At 47.9% G+C, this 20,112-nt stretch overlaps 1 protein-coding gene across 2 annotated transcripts in view; it reads right to left on the minus strand.

The window, feature by feature from the left end:
• The window catches only part of REEP2 (receptor accessory protein 2), a 56,844-nt gene extending 49,784 nt beyond the window's left edge, over positions 1–7,060 (minus strand). Inside the window, exon 1 of one of the 2 annotated variants that reach the window (XM_073556890.1) lies at positions 6,786–7,060. In XM_073556890.1, coding sequence (XP_073412991.1) covers positions 6,786–6,817 — 32 coding nt within the window. In that variant the 5' untranslated portion in view covers positions 6,818–7,060. The remainder of the gene's footprint in view (positions 1–6,785) is intronic. The other variant, XM_073556889.1, reaches the window with a different exon arrangement.
• Positions 7,061–20,112: the final 13,052 nt, after the last annotated feature.

A 20,112-nucleotide genomic window follows, 5' to 3' on the forward strand; every position in this document is an offset into this window, starting at 1 on the left:
AGTGAAACCGGCCTTAGTGTTAGTTCAGTATTCTGATTAGTGGTTCCATTTGAATATCTGAAAAACGGTATTCGGACGTTTCTCCGATGGAGTAACTGACTTCAATCAGGCAAATATGAAACTTCAAACTCTATTTCATCTATTTTTTCTTTGGAGGCTGTCCTTTTTGGACACAATAGCAAAGTCTAATGTGGATCTGTCAGGAAGGAATGTCAGGGATTCAGAGAGATACCCAGACAGATTGCTGAGCAAGGACACCATGTGAACCACGCCCCTAATTAGTTTTTAGACCTCATTCACACAGTGTTTTGGATCAGAGTGTCATCAATATGTGGTCCCTGTGTCCGCTTTTTTTTTTTCAACCAACAGTGTGTCATCATTGCCTCCATTTTTACCATCAGTGTGTTTTGTTTTTTTTTTAATAATTTTTGCATCCATTTTTACCATTAGTGCGTCATCAGTGTGTCCATTTTTTACCATAGTGTTTTTTCATGGACGGATAAATGCATAAATAAATGACAAAGCTTCTCCTATCCTTAGCAATGTTAAATATGGACAGCACACGGGTGGTACGCAGATGCCATCCAGGTGCTGTGCGTGGTTTTCACAGACCCATAGAATTGCACTGGCCCTGTCGAAAAAAACAAACATGTCTCCATGAGTTTTGCATGGACAAAAGGTCCATGAAAAAACAGGGACATGTGAATCACAGTGTAGATCATAATGGGTACATGTGAAAATACATATTACTTACCGGTAATGTGTTTTTACGAAACCCTTGACAGCACCAACGAGAGAGGGGGATCAGCCCTTCAAGGACAGGGAACCTTTAAGATAAAAAGGGTGTCTCCTCTCTCCGCATCAGTGGTTTACAGCAGGTTTCCCCAACTCCAGTCCTCAAGGCCCACCAACAGATCATGTTTTCAGGATTTCCTTGTATTGCACAGGTGATGCAATTATCACCTGAGCAATACTAAGGAAATCCTGAAAACATGATCTGTTGGTGGGCCTTGAGGACTGGAGTTGAGGAACCCTGGTTTATAGAGCATATGAGGACCTCAGGGTTTATAGACTATATCAATTATCCTCAACCCCACTTTAAGTGGAAAGCTATATACAACGACCCACCAACCAAAGGGTGACAGCTTAGTAACGGGTAATATACGTGTTTTCCTATCACCCATGACAGCACCGAGAGAATTACTCTATTAGAGAGGGAACGACAGCTTGTAGAACCCTTTTCCCAAACGCGAGATCAGAAGAGGCAGATAGATCCAGTATATAGTAACTATAGAGTGTGGAAGGTGACGACCACGTAGCTTCTTTACAGATTTGTTCAATGCATACATCTGTTCTTTCCGCCCAAATATGTTGCCATCACTCTCGTAGTGTGGGCGCTCCTGTCCCCTTCCTAGAACCCTGGAAGGAGATAAAGAGAGCCCTATCCTTCCTCCAGGATTTTGTTGCCCGTAAATAGTGAAGGAGGCATATCCTAACATCTAGGGTATGGAATTTCTTTTCCCTATTATTCTTTGGGTCAGGACAAAAAGAAGGCAGAGATATCTCTTGTTATCTATAGAAATAAGACACTACCTTAGGCAGATAAGCAGGATCAGACTAACTACCCTATCATCCATTACCACCGTAAAGGGAGGATCGGCTGAAATGGCCTGTATGTCACTGATTCTCCGTGCTGATGTAAGGGCTACTAGGAGTATGGTTTTAAATGTACCCAGTTTCAAATGGGGGTTCGGTTAAAGCATTTAAGACCAAGTTCAAGTCCCATGGAGGAATCCTGGCCATCAAGGCTGGTCTGGATCTAGGGCAGGTCTTAATGAATCTGATCACCCACCGATTACCCGCTAGGTTGTAATTATAAAGAGCCCCTAAAGCTGACATCTGAACTATCAAGGTACTCAATGCCAGGCCCTGTTCATGCCCTTTCTGAAGGAACTCCAGGATCTCTTTCAGGGGTACCTTTCCTTCTGGAGAACATCCTGTGGACACTAAACTTTTACCATGTCCTACCATAAATTTTTGTAGTGACCAGCTTTCTACTAGCAAGTAAAGTAGAAATCAGATTGGCAGAGAACCCCCTACCCTCTAGCACTGACTTTTCAAGTTCCAGGCTGTGAAGTGCAGCCCAGTCAATTGAGGATGAAACACTGGCCCTTGGACTAGAAGGTCTGGGATCTCTGGGAAGGACCCACGACTCATTGGCCAAAAGAACCACGGCCTCTTGGGCCAAAAGGGGGATGTATTACTCTCGCCCTGTCCTGCCTGATCTTCCTGAGGACTGCTGGTATCAGACAGATTGGAGAAAAGGCGTATGACAGGGAAAACCCCCATTTGATTCGGAAGGTGACCACTGCCTGGGGATTTTCTCTTGGATTCAGGTAACAGAACTTTTTTACTTTGGAGTTCTGTCAAGTGGCAAAAAGGCCGATCTCTGTTACCCCCCCCCCCCATGTCCATCAAACGTCTGAATACTGTCGTTTTGCATTCGCCCTGCAGAAATGGCCTGTGGCTCAAAAAGTCAGCTGTTACATTGTCCTTTCCTTTGATATGGAGGGCCGACAGTGATAAGCTATTCTTCTAAGTAAGGCTGAAAATTTGTTTGGTTACATGTATTAGGGTCTGGGACCGTGTACCCCCCTAATGATTTCAGAAGTCCCCTCTGAAATGTAAAGTGCTGCGGAATATGTCGGCACTATAGAAATAAAATTATTATTATTATATGCCACAGTGACCTGGATGTCTGACAGTATCCTCACATGGTGGCCTTGCAGGAATGGTGGATGAGTCTGCAATGCATTTTCCACTGCACGAAGCCCCAACATATTTGAGGAAGCTTCCTTCTCTGTCAATGGTCATGTCCCCTGAAGCAGATGGTTGTCCAGATGTGCTCCCCACCCCCTGGGACAGGAGTCTGTAGTAACTACCTTGGTGATGTGAGGAAACCACGGGACCCCCTCCAGAAGGAATTTTATGCCCAACCACCAGTGGAGAGAATGTGGACCTCCTGTGGTAGCATCAGTGAACCTTCCAGATACCCCTGCAATAAATGCTGGCTTTCCAAAACAAACCTTTGCAACTCTCGAGTGCATTTGAGCCCACTTTTCTGCCAGGATACATGAGGTCAGGGAGCCCAGGAGGGACATAGCACTTCTGAGGGTCATCACTGGATTTTGTATTGATCCTGAGAGGAGACTGAAAAATGTTTCCTTCTTTTGCTCTGGCAGACAACATTCCTGCGGGTGGGAGCAAGAGTCCTAAAAAGATTGGCGTCTTTTGTGGCCGCAACCTTGACTTTTCTAGGTTTAAACACCATCCTAAGCTTTTTAAGATGGTGACTATGTCCTCCACCTGATTGTGGCAATTAGTGAAGGAATGGCCTACTGTTAGGAAATCATCCAGGTATGGGATGACTAGCCTGTTCCTAACTCTGAGGTGGGCCATAACCTCCGCTATCAACTTTGGGAAAACCCGTGGCGCCAGAGCCTGGCCAAAGGGGAGTATCTTGTACTGGAAGTGTCTTACAGTGCCTTCCACAGATACTGCCACCCTGAGAAATTTCCTGAATGCCGCGTGTATTGGCACGTGGTAATATGCATCCTTTAGGCTTAGGACGGCCATATAGCAATCCGGAAAGAGTAGCTGAATCGCCGACTTTATCAACTACATTTTGAACTTTTGGATTTTCAAAAATTTGTTTAGTCCCTTTAAATTGAACATCGTCCAGTATGAACCATGAGCCATCCGGCTTCTTTATTATAAACAGGGGAGAGTAGAACACTCCCCTCTACCTCCGCTAGTACATACAGCAGAATATTCTTCCTCAAGAGGCACCGTACTTCCGACTCCAGTGCTATCTGTTCTGACACAGACGCTCATGGGGCTGTATTGATGAACCTGTCTGGGGGACATTTCCCGAACTCCAGTTTCAACCCTGCCCCCACCAGGTTAAGAATACAAGGACTGGATGATATTTTTTGCCAGGCTGAAAGGAAGAGAGAGAGCCCTCCTCCCACCTGGGGAAGAGAGTCACTTGGAGGACTTCCGATCACTTCAAGAAGAGGTACCAAACAGGAACCCGTGGACTTTTTCGGTCCGTCGTCTCATCTCCCCTGTTCCGTGGATGCTCTCCTATTGTACCTTTTTCCCCGAAAGGACTATTTGAAGGAAGAGAAGGGAGGCTTTGGGAACCCTTTTTTCTTGTCGGCCACCTTTTCCAAGAGGTCATCTAGAGCTGAGCTGAATAAATATTGTCCTTCGCAGGGAAGGGAACAGCTTCCCACCGGTGCCCCTGCCTGGTCGGCGATCCTCCAGTAAGAACTTTGCTCATAAGGGATCTGCCGGCCAGCATCTCCTGCAGCTTTCCGGAACCGCCCCTGGATGTCCCGGGTACAAAGATCCCAGCTGCATCAGACCACGACTTCTTGTTTCCGGCCGAGCTCTGACACTGTGCTGGAACGCCGGGTTGACTGCCACTATGCAGTGATGGCGCCGCAGACTCCCGCACGCCCAACAGCCGAGACCCCATCTGGCCCCCACGCGGCACTTCCAGAACCACTGGCGCCGGCCAAAGCATAGATGGTGCCCTGCTAAAGTTATGGCTCTGGGAAGAAGGGGAGTGAAAAACAAACGCAAAGATGAAAAAGGTGCAAGTGTGAGCCCGGGCTTATAAATATTTGGCTCCTTTAAACCATGGTTCTCACAAAAACACTTTCGGGTCTGAGATCTGGAGGTTCATACCTGGGATACTTCACATGTATATATGTGGACATAAAATATTCCTATGATGACATTAAACATGCAGATCTCCGAGCTGCTGCAGCATGTCATTATATGGGCACAATAGACAAAGGCTAAAGAAGGTCTGGATCCCAAGTGGTACTTACAAAAAAGATTATAAAAAATGTACTAAATACATTAGGTCTGCTAGAAAATAAACACATTTCAAATTATTATTTATCAGTGATTTCATGAAAAAAAACTGCGCACATATGTATTATTAATGATAGTTGTCAGGTTGTCAGATAATGGCACAATGCAGAAAAAAGTTCAGGAACTGAATCCAGCGCGCACACGCACGCAGACCAGGTGTGTCCGGCGCAGACGCACACGCACGCAGACCAGGTGTGTCCGGCGCAGACGCACACGCACGCAGACCAGGTGTGTCCGGCGCAGACGCACACGCACGCAGACCAGGTGTGTCCGGCGCAGACGCACACGCACGCAGACCAGGTGTGTTCGGCGCAGACGCACACGCACGCAGACCAGGTGTGTCCGGCGCAGACGCACACGCACGCACACCAGGTGTGTCCGGCGCAGACACACACGCACGCAGACCAGGTGTGTCCGGCGCAGACACACACGCACGCAGACCAGGTGTGTCCGGCGCAGACACACACGCACGCAGACCAGGTGTGTCCGGCGCAGACACACACGCACGCAGACCAGGTGTGTCCGGCGCAGACACACACGCACGCAGACCAGGTGTGTCCGGCGCAGACACACACGCACGCAGACCAGGTGTGTCCGGCGCAGACACACACGCACGCAGACCAGGTGTGTCCGGCGCAGACACACACGCACGCAGACCAGGTGTGTCCGGCGCAGACACACACGCACGCAGACCAGGTGTGTCCGGCGCAGACACACACGCACGCACGCAGACCAGGTGTGTCCGGCGCAGACACACACGCACGCAGACCAGGTGTGTCCGGCGCAGACACACACGCACGCAGACCAGGTGTGTCCGGCGCAGACACACACGCACGCAGACCAGGTGTGTCCGGCGCAGACACACACGCACGCAGACCAGGTGTGTCCGGCGCAGACACACACGCACGCAGACCAGGTGTGTCCGGCGCAGACACACACGCACGCAGACCAGGTGTGTCCGGCGCAGACACACACACCACCTGAGACTTTCTACCACCTCCACTACACCACAGATGAATGTACAGCTGTATTGTGTCCTCTAATGAACACTGGACACGAGACATTACATCTACATGTCTGACAGCAGACAATTTATAGAGTTTAACTGCCCTATGTGAACAGTACCCATGTTATAGCAGCAGCACAGGTCTTGTGTTATATCACCATGTGCTATAAGCAGGAGCACTGGACATTCTGGGAGATCACAAGGTCATCGAACTGATAACTGGCAATATAGTTATACTGGAAGTATTAATGAAGTGGATGCTGTGTTAGTGGCGGATGTGTCATTGGGGCAACCTGTGCTGCCACACACAGGCCCAAAAGGTAAGGAGGCCACTACCACCTCCACAGCAGGTAGATAAGGAGGCCACTACCACCTCCACAGCAGGTAGATAAGGAGGCCACTACCACCTCCACAGCAGGTAGATAAGGAGGCCACTACCACCTCCACAGCAGGTAGATAAGGAGGCCACTACCACCTCCACAGCAGGTAGATAAGGAGGCCACTACCACCTCCACAGCAGGTGGCATTGTGCATGATTAGGAGCTATTGGGCTGCACAGGGCCCATGTATGGTTCTGGTATCCCTGTTCTGTCTGTGTCCACCAGCATGCTGTGGGATGTCATTTCTAGTTGGGGCTTGCAAAAAATAGAGGATGCAAGGAACTCCAATATATATATATAATCTGTATCTAGATAGATACATTGATGAATCTGGCCCCTGTATGAGCTCTCTCTGCCTCCCCCACATCACATGCCAGTACATGGCTAATATGTGAGCTGTCACCCATCCACCCTCCCCCATGGCCACACATGTAAATCCCCGGGCTACTTACACCACCAGTCTGGAGATGATCCAGGACACCATCCTGCCTGTGCCCAGCGGGGGTCTCCGGGCAGAGCTCAGCACAGGATGCCCGGGACGTCTCCCGTTCAGGGCTGCTGGGATCACAATCCCGGACCCAATCTGTAAGGCAAAGTCTCTGCAGCAATCCGGGAGGTGTGGCCATGTGGTAAAAGGCGCGGTGCGATGAGGTACTTCTTGTCGGAGGGCAAAAAAACCCGGCGGATGCTGCTGAAAGCTGACTCAGAGTAGAAGCAGGACCAGTGTCCATGTGATGCGCTGCCGCTAGGGGGCACTATATGGAGCACTGGAGTCCATGTTAGCGCCCCACTTCTATCATTTGTGCAATAATGATGACAGACTGGGTTTTTTTGGACCATCACTATTGTCCTAATGTAACCACCGAGTGACCAGGCAGATTTGGGTTTGAACCCACCAATGACAATTTTCGTGTATTTCTTCCCTTAGATTTTTTGGGTTGTTTTGCAGTTTTGAATGGCCCCATTCACATTACCAGATAAAGTCCTGAAAAATGGGAGAAACATCTGAGCAATATGACAATACCTAGTTTTGTTCTTTTTACCCGTAACCTTTTTTTTATGTTCTCTACGGCCCGAACTGTACATTTTATTGGTAGCATTTGGAGTGCGTAACATGTATCAATTGCATAGTTTTGATTTTTGGTCGAAGGTGCTGCCCTGAAAAATGTCAATTCTGGCGTTTAAACGTTTTTTTATAGTGTATACATAATGGGTTAAATAATTGTATATTTTGATGCATCAGAGTATTACAGAATCAGCAATAGCGGTTATGCTTATTTATATATAGATATATATATCATTAGTTTTGGATGATTAAAAGGGGCTTTTCAAAGTTTTCATATTTTTCATTTTTACGTTTTATTTTCAAGGCGATTTAAACCTTGGTTAAAAGAAGTGATAAAAACTATTGACCAAATACTGAACGTGGCCTTATGCTTTGTGCACACAGTGGTTTTTAGTTTTTTTTTCCTCTCCAAAATTTGCTTCATGACGCTTGGAAAATGCTTTCTCGACACACAAAGGGCCCGATTAATCAAGAATGACGTTGTTCACACCGGTCTTGATAAAGGTGCTTGCGGGAGTCAGACACTCCTGATTTATGATGAGGCGCAACGCCTCTTCATGTCTCCAACATCAGACGAGTGGCGTGCACCTCTGTGCGCTGAACTATTAATCTTACTCCAGTCAGGCACTAGAGTGAGATTTCTCTTGTGGTGAACGCCCCGGCTCATTGTGAATTAGACAAGCTGTGGCATCCCGCCTCAGTCCCAATGGAACTACATCCATTTTGTCGGACCGATCCGCAGGTAACGCACATGCATTTCTAGTGCCTTTCCACAACATCAAAAACACACATAATCCACATATGCCTGTATAAAATAAACTAACGTTTTGTCAAAGACAAATGCCAGGAAGTATGAAAAACTAAGCAGCTTTAATTAAGACATGACATATCAACAAGAGACAAAAAATGAGGGTAAAAAAAAAAGCACACAAGAAAATAATGTACATAATGGTGTAGAAATGGTGCAGTAAATAGACATCAAAACTCACCAAAAGTTCATGGTGAGAACATAACGTTAGAGTACCACAGAGCCCGACAGGAAAGTTGAAATGAGTCAACCTTAGTTGGATGATGGTACCCTAGGGGTCCCAATACCCTGCATTACACCGTACTATAGCAGCGGCAATTTGGTTGCACAACCATGGCCAAAGTCACCATCTAGCCCCCGCCTTACCATGTTACAGCCAAAAGATGGGAGATAAGTCAGCTCTCCGTATTGTAAAGGGAATGTGTTATTAGAAAATGACCTATTGTTTAAATGAGGTTTTAGTGTTAAATGTAGGGTTTTTTATTCATTTAATAATCGGTATTAAAAATGAGAAATCTTGCATATTTCACACTGCCAGTGGGGATATTTTAGACAGATCATTATAATTCAAGAAAGCCATATGTACAGTGGGTACGGAAAGTATTCAGATCCCTTTAAATTTTTCACTCTTTGTTTCATTGCAGCCAATTGGTAAATTCAAAAAAGTTCATTTTTTCTCATTAATGTACACTCTGCATTCCATCTTGACTGAAAAAAAAAACAGAAATGTAGAAATTTTTGCAAATTTATTAAAAAAGAAAAACTGAATCTCATGGTCATAAGTATTCAGACCCTTTGCTCAGACACTCATATTTAAGTCACATGCTGTCCATTTCCTTGTGATCCTCTTTGAGATGGTTCTACTCCTTCATTGGCGTCCAGCTGTGTTTAATTTAGCTGATAGGACTTGATTTGTAAAGGAACACACCTGTCTATATAAGACCTCACAGTGCATGTCAGACCAAATGAGAATCATGAGGTCAAAGGAACTGGCCAAGATGTTTGGGACCGCCAGAAGTCTTTCTAGACCTGGTCGTCCAGCCAAACTGAGCAGGGGCGTAACAAGAACTATTTGGGCCCCATAGCAAACTTTTGAACGGGGCCCCCTCAAAGACATACCCCTCCAGGAACTACATTTCCCAGAGGTCCATGCGGCAGGCAGCTCTGCAGAGAGCTAATAGACAGCGAGGACTCAGGGAAGGGGGGGGACTGAACTAGTCTGAAGCAATACACTCTGTGACTGGCTGCAGGCAGGGAGGCGGGCCCAATATGTGCTTCGCTCCGCACAGCAGGCACAGAAATGCAGCGTAGGCTGCGAAATCATAGTGTACATTTTTTCCACCGGGACCCCGGATCCCCTACACCAGTGGTCCCCAACCTTTTTTGCACCAGGGATCGGCTTCAAGCAAGCCCATTCTTCCATGGCCCGGCAGGGCAGGGATGGAGGTGTGACAGGGGCGGGGCTTTGGTCATAAGGGGGTGGGGCTATGGACGCGGTTGTAGTTTAGCAGTGCTTACTTATCATTTAATTATAACATTTTTAATGTGACTCAACTCACCATAGGTTTTGAATGAGTGGGAGCACCTGGCTTGTTTCTCTGTTTCAGTGGGAGCACTGGGCTACTTCTACTGATGACCATCACTGCTAATGATGATTGGAACCTACAAGGAAAAGGAGCATTGAGCACTTAAGAAAAATTGTACTGGAGTACTGTACATGCTGATTATTTTCTAATCATCAGAAAATGTATGTGTGGTTCCCCCCGTTCTGTCCAGCTCTGTGTGGCTTCCCCTGTTGTATACATGGCTCCCCTGTCCCATCCTTGTATACATGGCTCTGCTCCCACTCTCCCATCCTGTATACATTGGCTCCGCTCCCACTCTCCCATCCTGTATACATTGGCTCCGCTCCCACTCTCCCATCCTGTATACATGACTCCGCTCCCACCCTCCCATCCTGTATACATGACTCCGCTCCCACCCTCCCATCCTGTATACATGGCTGTGCTCACACCCTCCCATCCCGTATACATGGCTGTGCTCACACCCTCCCATCCCGTATACATGGCTCTGCTCCCACCTTCCCATTCTGTATACATGGCTCCCCTGTCTCATCCTGTATGCATGGCTCCGCTCCCACTCTCCTTCCCTTGTATATATGGCTCTGTTTCCACTCTCCCTCCCTTGTATACATGGCTTCTAGGTGGCCCCACTGAACTATCCTGTGTGTGGAATGCAGGTTTGGAGTGTGGTCAGGATTTCCCACCTTACCTGGATGGTGGGGCACTACACCTTAGGAGAAGGTGCAGTACCTCTGTGGCGACTGAAGCCTCAGGGGCGCCACAATGACCCTAAGCACAAATCTAAAATAACAAAGGAGTGGCTTCAGAACAACTCTGTGACCATTCTTGACTGGCCCAGCCAGAGCCCTGACCTAAACCCAATTGAACATCTCTGGAGAGACCTGAAAATGGCTGTTGTAATGTCCACAAGGTAAAAGAAATTCAAGAGAGAACGCTTTAACTGTAATTTATTCTTCTCCTTCTTCCTCCAGCACACAACATAAAATTTTTCTCCTCAGGTTAAAACAAACTCTCCCAACCCACTTCCTGTCTATATCCTTCCAGTCACAAGATTTCCTTTCTTAAAAAGACAGGTCAAATCATTATACATTACAGCTGTCCACCAACGTTCACCATCCAGCCTGACAGAACTGGAGAGGATCCCCAAATAAAGGTGTGAAAAACTTGTTGCATCATTCCCAAGAAGACTCATGGGTGTACTAGCTCAATACTCAGCAAAAGGTCTAAATAATTATGACCATGTGATATTTCAGTTTTTCTTTTTTAATAAATTTGCAAAAATGTTTATATTTCTGTGGGGTTTTTTTCAGTCAAGATGGGGTGCAGCGTGTACATTAATGAGAAAAAAAGAACTTTTTTTAAATTTTTCAAATGGATGCAGTGAAACAAAGAGTGAAAAATTTGAAGGGGTCTGAATACTTTCCGTATCCACTGTACATTAGCAACAATAGACTTAGACCTCATTCAGACGTATGTGTTGTAGCTGTGTTTCTCACAGATACATCACGTACCCATTATAGTGTATGGGGCAGTTCACATATCTGTGATTTTTCATGGAACGTATGTCCATGCAAAATACCATTTATTTTACCATGACACCATTAGACATGTCCATTTTTCTCTGGTATCACGGATGACGAGGGCCAGTACAACAAGTCTATGGGTCCATGAAAAACACGTACAGCACACTGCAACACACATTGCAAAAGATAGAAGCAGTGTAATTCATTTATTTATCTATCCATGAAAAGCACTGATGGGAAAACGGACACACGGACCATACACCGATGACACTAATGCAAAACACTGATGACACTGGTACCATGTTTAAACACGGACGTATGGGGACGTGGCCTAGCACTCGATGTGAGCAGACTGCTTTCAGGACTCCTCTGCTGTAATCCTGATTTTATCCGGTTAAAAGTACCTCCAGAGTACCGGTGCCACCCTATACCGGGGGCAGAAGATCACAGGAACTGGACCTGACCTGTGGTGTAACTGAGGACTGTGGTAATGGTGAGAAAAAGGCAGAAGGACGCGGGAGCAGAAGCAGGGAGCTAGGTCCATGATGGCGCTGACAGTGTGGAGGCAGTGGAAAAGTCTGATGCAGCTAATGCAGCATACACAAAGCGGCTTGAAATTGCGGCTAAACTTGAAACTTGAAAGATTTGCGTGGGTGGACGGAGCAGCACAGAAGATAGCCGAAGGGGGTGAGGAGGATATTGGGGAGAAACTGGGTGGAGCGGTGTGCCATTCTGGCTGATAAAAATGATCTAGAAAACCCCTCTAGGCGGAACAATGTGTGTTTGGTGGGCATCCCTGAAAAGGCAGAAGGGCTAAAGCATTTGTTGAAAACTGGCTTCGCAATAAAATTGGCGCTAATAATATGACCAAGCTGTTTGCAGTGGAGAGAGCACACCGCGTTGCCATGAGACCCCTTTTTCCGGGTTCCTCCCCCATACCATCCTGGCAAGGATCCTTAGTTATAGGGACAGAGACATTATCCTACGGAAGGCAAGAACGGCTAAGGATATGAGTATTAACGACCAAACAGTGTCCATATACCCCGACTACTCGGCTGAGGTTCAGAGGCAAAGAATGCGGTACGGTGGGGTGAAGAAAATGTTGAGAGATATGGAACTGGCATATTCTACTTGTATCCTGCTAAGCTCAGGGTTGTGGCCCTGGGATCTGTTCATTTTTTTCCAACTCCGGCGGAGGCCACCAATTGGCTGGACTTGAACGAGGAAAGGATCAGAGCTGGTAAAGGAAGGGAGAAGTGGGAAGACGTGCTGAGAGACTGGAGAGATTGATGGTGTTGGTATATAGAGCCTTTTTGTTCATGTGTTCTAGTTATTATAGACAATGGAGGGACTGTAGATGATAGCACACGTAAGCTGAGGAGAAATGGAGGGATTGAAAGTAATTCACGGTTTTGAGATAACGTTTATGAGTTTTCTAGGTATAGAGTAATCCACTCTCTGGTTTAGAGGGGAGAAACATTGGGAGACTTTTGATAATGGTTTGTTATGTTCATCAACAGTGGGGGGGGGGGAGGGGGGGAGGCCCTTCAGGCTATGGGTTGGTTCTAGGGGTGAGGCCATTTCTGGGGAGGCTGAGGGCTAATGTTCTTAGTCTGGGATGGGGACAATTTCCTAGTCCTAGGCTATTAATATTAGCTGTCTGCCTAGCCTTTGCTGGTTATTAATAATAGGGCGGACCACACATCATTTTTTGGGGCTCATCTCACCAGTAAAGGCTAAGAAAACAGCTGTGAGCTGATATTAATAGCCTGGGGAGTTACATGTTTATTACCCCTTTTCCAGGATATTTGTCAGGGGTTAACTGTGACACAGAGAAGCCAGAAACCACAGCATCTGATTTCTACTAGTGATGAGCAAGTATACTCATTGCTCGGGTTTCCCCGAGCATACTCGGGTGGTCTCAGAGTATTTGGAAGTGCTTGGAGATATAGTTTCTGTCGCCGCAACTGCATGATTTGCGGCTACTTGACAGCCTGAATACATGTGGGGAATGCCTGATTGTTAGGGACTTCCTACATGTATTCAGGCTATCAAGTAGCCATAAATCATGCAGCTGTGGCAATAGAAACTAAATCTCAGAGCACTTCCAAATACTCGGAGATCACCCGAGCAATGAGCATACTCGCTCATCACTAATTTCTACTACTCCTGCACTGATTAGAAGCACTTCACCTTCATATTAAAGAGTGTAAGTTTCTTTTAGCAGTGCAGGGGTTAATCTGCTCAGTTGAGAGCTCCTGGAAGCATTCCTGCATTAAGGCTCAGGTGTGCACTGTTAGCTACTCCCATCTCCTATATAAACTGGGTCCTGGCTAGCACTCATTGTCAGAGGTAGCTTTTGCTGGTCCTGGGATACCCAGCAACAAAGTCGTGACAATAGCTCTGACCAAATCCGGTTTTTGACCCATTATGGATCATATCAGTGCTCTGACAGGGCAACTGCAGCATCTCAGCCTGAAGGTGGCAGATCTATATATTGTCATTTTACAGCACCCTAACACATCAGGTTTGGGGACTCCCAGGCAACCCTTAGTGGAGCCCAAGATCACTTTGCTGACAGGTTCTCTGGGGGACGTGACAAGTTTGTTGTTTTTAGGGAGGCCTGTAAGCTATACTTCAGGTTACGTCCTTGTTCCTCAGGAACCGAGGAGCAACGGGTGGAGATAATAATCTCCCTCATGGTGACACCCAAGCATAGGGAATCTCTCTCACGTCTGACTCCCAGTCGCTACAGCCCTGTATGAGACTCCAGTTTCCCTTGAGACGGCCATGTGTCTGGCTATCTGGGTGGATCACCATTTTAGCCAGAGACAGAAAGAGACACGCCAATGTCCAGGAGGCCTGGGCCAAGGAAACCTTTTCTGAGCCATTTGAGGAACCTATGCAGTTGGGTGGTGCAATTTGTTTGGCGCAAAGGGGATGTATATTTTACTGTGGTAGAAAGGGTTATTTAGTGGGCATGTGTCCTTCCCTATCCTACTGTAAACAGCTGCCGGAAAACTAAGTAGCCCTGGTTGCGGGGAGGTTAGCAACCCAGGTGTACATATCTCCTCCATGGGTAGGACACAATTTTTTCCTGACTGCTGCCTGTCCATTAGTTAAACTGTTTGTACAAGTGAATCTCCATCTGAGAATTCTTATGAACATCCTGATTCAGTTTTGGCTGGACATCCTGGTAATAAAGCCACCACAGATCTTCTTCTAGTTTTTGGTGTTCAGGGGTACATCAGGATGTCCGGAAGTATGTATGGGTCGCCCTCCCAGGGTTGTGGGGTACTCGGTACCGGGCCGGTGTCAGGGGGACGTGTCACAGCAGCGCGGACCCGGTCCGTGGCCCTGGATGCCCAATGAAATGGGGGGTAGATTATTGTAATAGTTTATAGGAATAGTTCGTGACGCCACCTGTGGTTGTTTGGCAAGTAAGATGTTAGGCCAACGCTGCATAGAGATCCGCTGGGACTGATGGTGTGGTGCAGCCAAGATGGTGTAGCTCCCCACAGGTGGAGCTATAGTCCCAGGGCAGTGTAGGTGCAATGGATCGGGAGACGCAGGCAGTGGGGATGCTGATGCCCAGATGTAGCGGTGCAGAAGGTGCTGCGCACAAATGAATGGAGGACACCAGGCTCGCAGTTTCAAAGCTTTACTCACAGTTCTTGGTACACACACTGGTGCCTGCCTCCGTGCCATGTCCTCCAGGGATGAGACTCAATCAACCTCCCGGGCAGGTCAGGGTTCTCCTCTCCAGCACTCCGCAAACATGTCCCTTTCCTGAACGACTCCTCCAATGCGCCTTTAAGTGCGAAGCACTCCAGTACTTAGTTACCCTGGAATGCCTCTCTCTAGATGTTCCTAGAACTCTACTTGTATGACAGACAGCTGTAGCCTGCTCGGGGACCTCCTGGATCCCAGCTCTCTATTCAGTGGCTGTTGTGTCCCAAGTCTTGGATGGGAGTAGTGCATTTACAGCCAACTACTCCACCGGTGTCTGCTGCAGAACCATAAGTGTCCATACAACCTCGGGGACCGGGCCCCGGCCTTGCGCTGAGAACCTATAGGCAGGGTACTCTCTCAACCCACGTCTCTTCTCCTTCGTTCCATACTTGTCTTTCTCTCTATGGAAACTTAGGTTACAGTTCTACGTCTCTCTCTCTCTCCTTCTTTCCCGTGCCAGCTGGCTTAGATCACTGAGGCAGCTGCAGCACTCCTTCTATTCCTTTCCACTGGAGATCTTTCCACTATGACCAGTCCTCAGCCTCTCCTGACTGACTGTCTTCCACCACCTCACTCCCATCAGACTGACCTCTGTCAGCCTGCTCTCTGACTGGACTCCACTCCAGTCCGACCTCATCGGTCCTCCTGACCGACTGACCTGTAATTCTATCCTTTCCCCATCTTTTATACTAACTTCACCCACCTCCCAGCACATCTCGTGTTACGAAGAAGGGTTCCACGAAGGGTGCTCTGCTACCCCGAGCCTGAAGCTACAATGTGGCCCTGCTGAACTATCCTGTGTGTGGGATGCAGGTGTTGGAGTGTGGAAAGGAGTTCCCCACTTATCAGGATGGTGGGGCACCACACCTTAGGAGAAGGTGCAGTACCTCTGTGGCGACTGAGCCTCAGGGACGCCACATGTAGCCGCTTGCAGTGTCTGTGCGTTCTAAAACCTCTCATACTCGTCCATCTGGGTCTTTCCAACCATTGGCAATTCCCAGTAGATATTGGACTAATTTATCAGTCGATTTCATCACTAATCTACCCGTTGTTAGCACCACGCCGGAGTCCTGTTCTGACAGGCAGGGTCTCTGGCGTGTCTCTTCACTCACCCGTGTTGTGGTCAGTTCTTCCCTTCCCCATGCTCTGCATGCTTCCAGCTGGTCCTCTGGCCATGTCCTTAGGGCACATGCACTACCGCCCTCTTAAAGGGTCAGCGCGTGCATTTGCTATTTCCTCCACAGCCAATAGCTGTGGGACATTATGTATATATTGCATCATCTCCACTGGGGAGCTGCCTGAGCAACCTTCCTGTTTTGCAGTCTAAGTTGTGTAAGGTTGCATGCCAGTCCCTGCTGCTCTGTGGTGAAAATCCTGCCTGCTGCACTCTGATGCAAATCCTGCCTGCTGCACTCTGATGCAAATCCTGCCTGCTACACTCTGATGCAAATCCTGCCTGCTACACTCTGATGCAGATCCTGCCTCCTGCACTCTGATACAAACACTGCCTGCTGCACTTGTAACAGAGTCACCCCCAGACTGTACACATGGACCATACTGTAATCAGGCTTACATTAGCATTCCTTGCCCTGTATCTGGTGGGGACATGCTTGTCTTTGTTCCACTCTGCAGGGGGCATCTCCAATACACAAACCTGTACAGAGTCTGCAGACAGGGTTTCTGGAATGTTCTTAGTCCTTGGAGCTATGTTTAAGGGGGTGGGTGTTGGGATCAGCCCCTTTGTTTGGCAGAGATACTAAGAGTGGTAGGGCAATAAGCCACATGGTCAGTTAGTTGATGCTATGTGCTTTGAAGGACAGGGATCTGCAGATGTGGCTGGATCCTGGTATCATGTATGGAGATTGGAGATTATTTTGCCACATGGAATTGTGAGGTCTCACCACCCTACTGGATTTGATGACTGAATCTAAAGACTGTTGTTGTGTGGTGACCTGCAAAGGGCTGGGATCTTATGCTGAGGCGCGATGCCAGTGACCGTGTGTATTGTTAGAAGTGGCCACGTGGGACTGTGTTGTGTCCCTCATCTGCTGGATCCATTAAATTCACCCAAGGACGATTCCTATATTTTCCTGGCATCAGATTTCCGGGTGGCACCCCTGGATCTGCTCTCTTTGTGTGGACTCATTGTGAACTAATTACGGACGCTGCAGAATTACTTTCATTTGTGTTGTCCCAGTTCCCTGTTCCAATAAATCTTGTTGGATTGTTTATTGGCCTGGTGTCCTTTCCTGCTCTGTCGCATACCCGTCACAAACTGGTGGCAAGCAGTGGGGTCAGAGCAGAAGGAATGGAGGACAGCGGCCCATTAACGTCTTTAACCGGAACCTCAGGATACAGGAACTGATCTGTGGGAAGCCTACAAACAAAGGCTCGTGAATTTGGAGTCGGCTACAAAGGGCTGACCAAGGAGCAACTGATTGAGGTTCTTGAAGAAGCTTGCCTGCAAGATGGCACAGAGGAAGGATTTCCACAGCAAGGGGAGGAAAGACGGGAGCTGGAGGTAAATACCCAAAAAAGTCAGTGGGTTGTGTGGTATGAGGAGGAGATGGCATTGCTTGGGGATGAGGCCACCCATAGAGGATAAGAGGGAGGCCATTCGCACAGCTAAGGAGAGACAGCGCATGAAGGAAGCAGCTAGAAGCTTCAGACAGACTGTAACCACAGCACTCACCATGAGGGAATTCAGAAGGGTGTCCTGTAAGGCCTTTAAACTATTTAACGAGGCTGCAGACGACATTGAAGGCTTCTTACAGGACTTCGAACACTAATGTCGATTAATGGAAGTCCCGGAAAGGGAGCGAGTCAGACATCTAGTGGGGCTCTTAGAGGGTGGAGCTGCTGAAGCCTATAGAGCGATGGACCATGGGTGGAGCTGTGATTAGGGGAATATTAAAGAGACCATCTTGGAACATTATGCTGTAACTCCAGACACTTACAGAGCGCCGTTACGCTCCTTAGCCTGTGAGGGGGAAGTGTCTTTCAAGATATATGCCCACAGGCTCAAACAAGTATGTCACCGATGGCTGGAGGGAGAGGGGGCCTTAACTTGGGATACTTTCCTCCAGGTCATCCCAAAAGAACAGTTCTACACCAAATGCCCAATGAGATCTGGGAATGGGTGCGTGAGAGGAAACCAGCGACAGTGGAGCAATCTGCTGCTCTAGCTGATGAGGTCTCACCATCAAACCTCAGTGGAAAAAACTACTAGTCGTGAGAAAAAAACTACCAGCTCCCCAACCTTGACGGCCTCCAATGTTCACTGTCCCACCAGACTACCAACTCATAGGGAAGCCCGTGTGAATGTACCTCACATTACTCCTGCCTCATCTTTAGGAATACGATGTGGAGAAAAAATTGTAGAACGAAGGTGTTTGTTATGGATGCGGGCATCCTGGGCATTTGCCGGCCACATGCCCAGCTATCAAGTGGAGAAAATGTTCTCAAACCCAACTACCACCTCCTGTACCTTCACATGGATTTCAGCCTCCAGGTTCCCTTACCTCCGTCCAAGGAGTGCAGGTGGGAAGTAGTGTGATACAGCGCAGATGTTACCGATGTGGGCAGCCTGGGCATCTGCAAGACACCTGTCCTCAGGGTCAATTGAGGAATGACCCTACAACAAATCAGCCTATCAATTATTTACAAATACAATAAAGGAAGAGGTGCCACCCCTCCAAATTGACTTGCCTAATGGGTCAAAAACCCATGTTCCACCATTAGGGATTTATGGGGTGCCGGCCACAGCCATGAGTTCCTTTAATCCTCAAAGAAAGAACTTACAGGAGATCGTGCTGGAGGGTCGGAGAGTTCTTGGTTTTTGTGACTCTGGGGCATTTCTCACCATAGCTGATTCCAGAGTGGTTCGGCCAGAGGCAATACAGCATGGACCTGGGATTACCATTGAATTAGCTGGAGGCCAAAGGAAGAATATCCCAAAAGCAAGTGTAGAACTGGACTTTGGCTTTGGGGTAAAGCAATGCGTGGTTGGGATGATGAGTGGCCTGTCTGTGGATATTGCCCTAGGAAATGATGTGGGAGAGCTACAATGTCGATTTTTGGGTGCGTGAGGTAGGGTTTAAGTCAAACAGGATGTTAAATGGAGCCCTGAGTCCTGTCAGCCATGACCATGTGTGCTTGACAAGTAACACTAGTACACAAATTGAGGGGGTAAGGGGTTGTAACAGCATGTCCCTCCCCCGGCCTATGTCCCTGGACTGAAATGTAATCAGGCCTGAGTCAACAACCACTGGGGGAGTCTGTCTTTGTTCTCCTCAGCATAGGACTTATCCAATACAAGCGTGTAGCTTCTGTAAACTTAAGTTAACCACATAGTCAAAAGGGGGTGGAGACCAGGACACAGAACGATAGACACATGTTTGGCCTAGGCAGTTGGGTGTTGACGGGCCAGGGGCTAGGATCTTATGCTGAGGCGAGAGCCTAGTGCCCATGTGTGGAGGGTTAAAAGTTGCCACGTGGAATGGTGTTATGTCCCTCATCTGTTGGATCCCAAACTTATCCCAGGATTAATTTCATTTCCCTGGCGTCGGATTACCGGGTGGCGTTTCCCTCCTGGTGTGGACTCATTGTGGACTGTAAGAGACGCTATTGATATTTTATGTTCTATGCTCCCTGTCTCAATAAATCCCGATGGATTGATCTTCGGCCTGGTGTCCCTTCCTGCTCTGTCGCACAGACCATCACAGCACTCTCATGCAGATCCTGCCTGCTGCACTCTGATACAAACACTGTCTACTGCACTCTGGTGCGAACTCTGCTGCACGCTGATGCAAACTCTGTCTGCTGCACTCTGTTGCAAACTCTGCTGCACTCTGATGCAAACTCTACTGCATTCTGATGCAAACTCTGCTGCATTCTAATATAAACTCTGCCATACGCTCCCTCCAATCTGTCTTCTGGGTCCAGGTGCTGCACATCCGTTGATCTGTCCTGGAGTGGCACCTGGCGTTCATCGGGAGCCAAGTTTAACCTCACCATCAGAGACTCTAGTGAATAGTCACGTGTTCGTTTAGTCACGACCCTTCAGGC

This window comes from Dendrobates tinctorius, unplaced genomic scaffold (genome assembly GCF_039654945.1).
Source record: "Dendrobates tinctorius isolate UK_male_01 unplaced genomic scaffold, ASM3965494v1 ptg000241l, whole genome shotgun sequence".
NCBI lineage: Eukaryota > Metazoa > Chordata > Amphibia > Anura > Dendrobatidae > Dendrobates > Dendrobates tinctorius.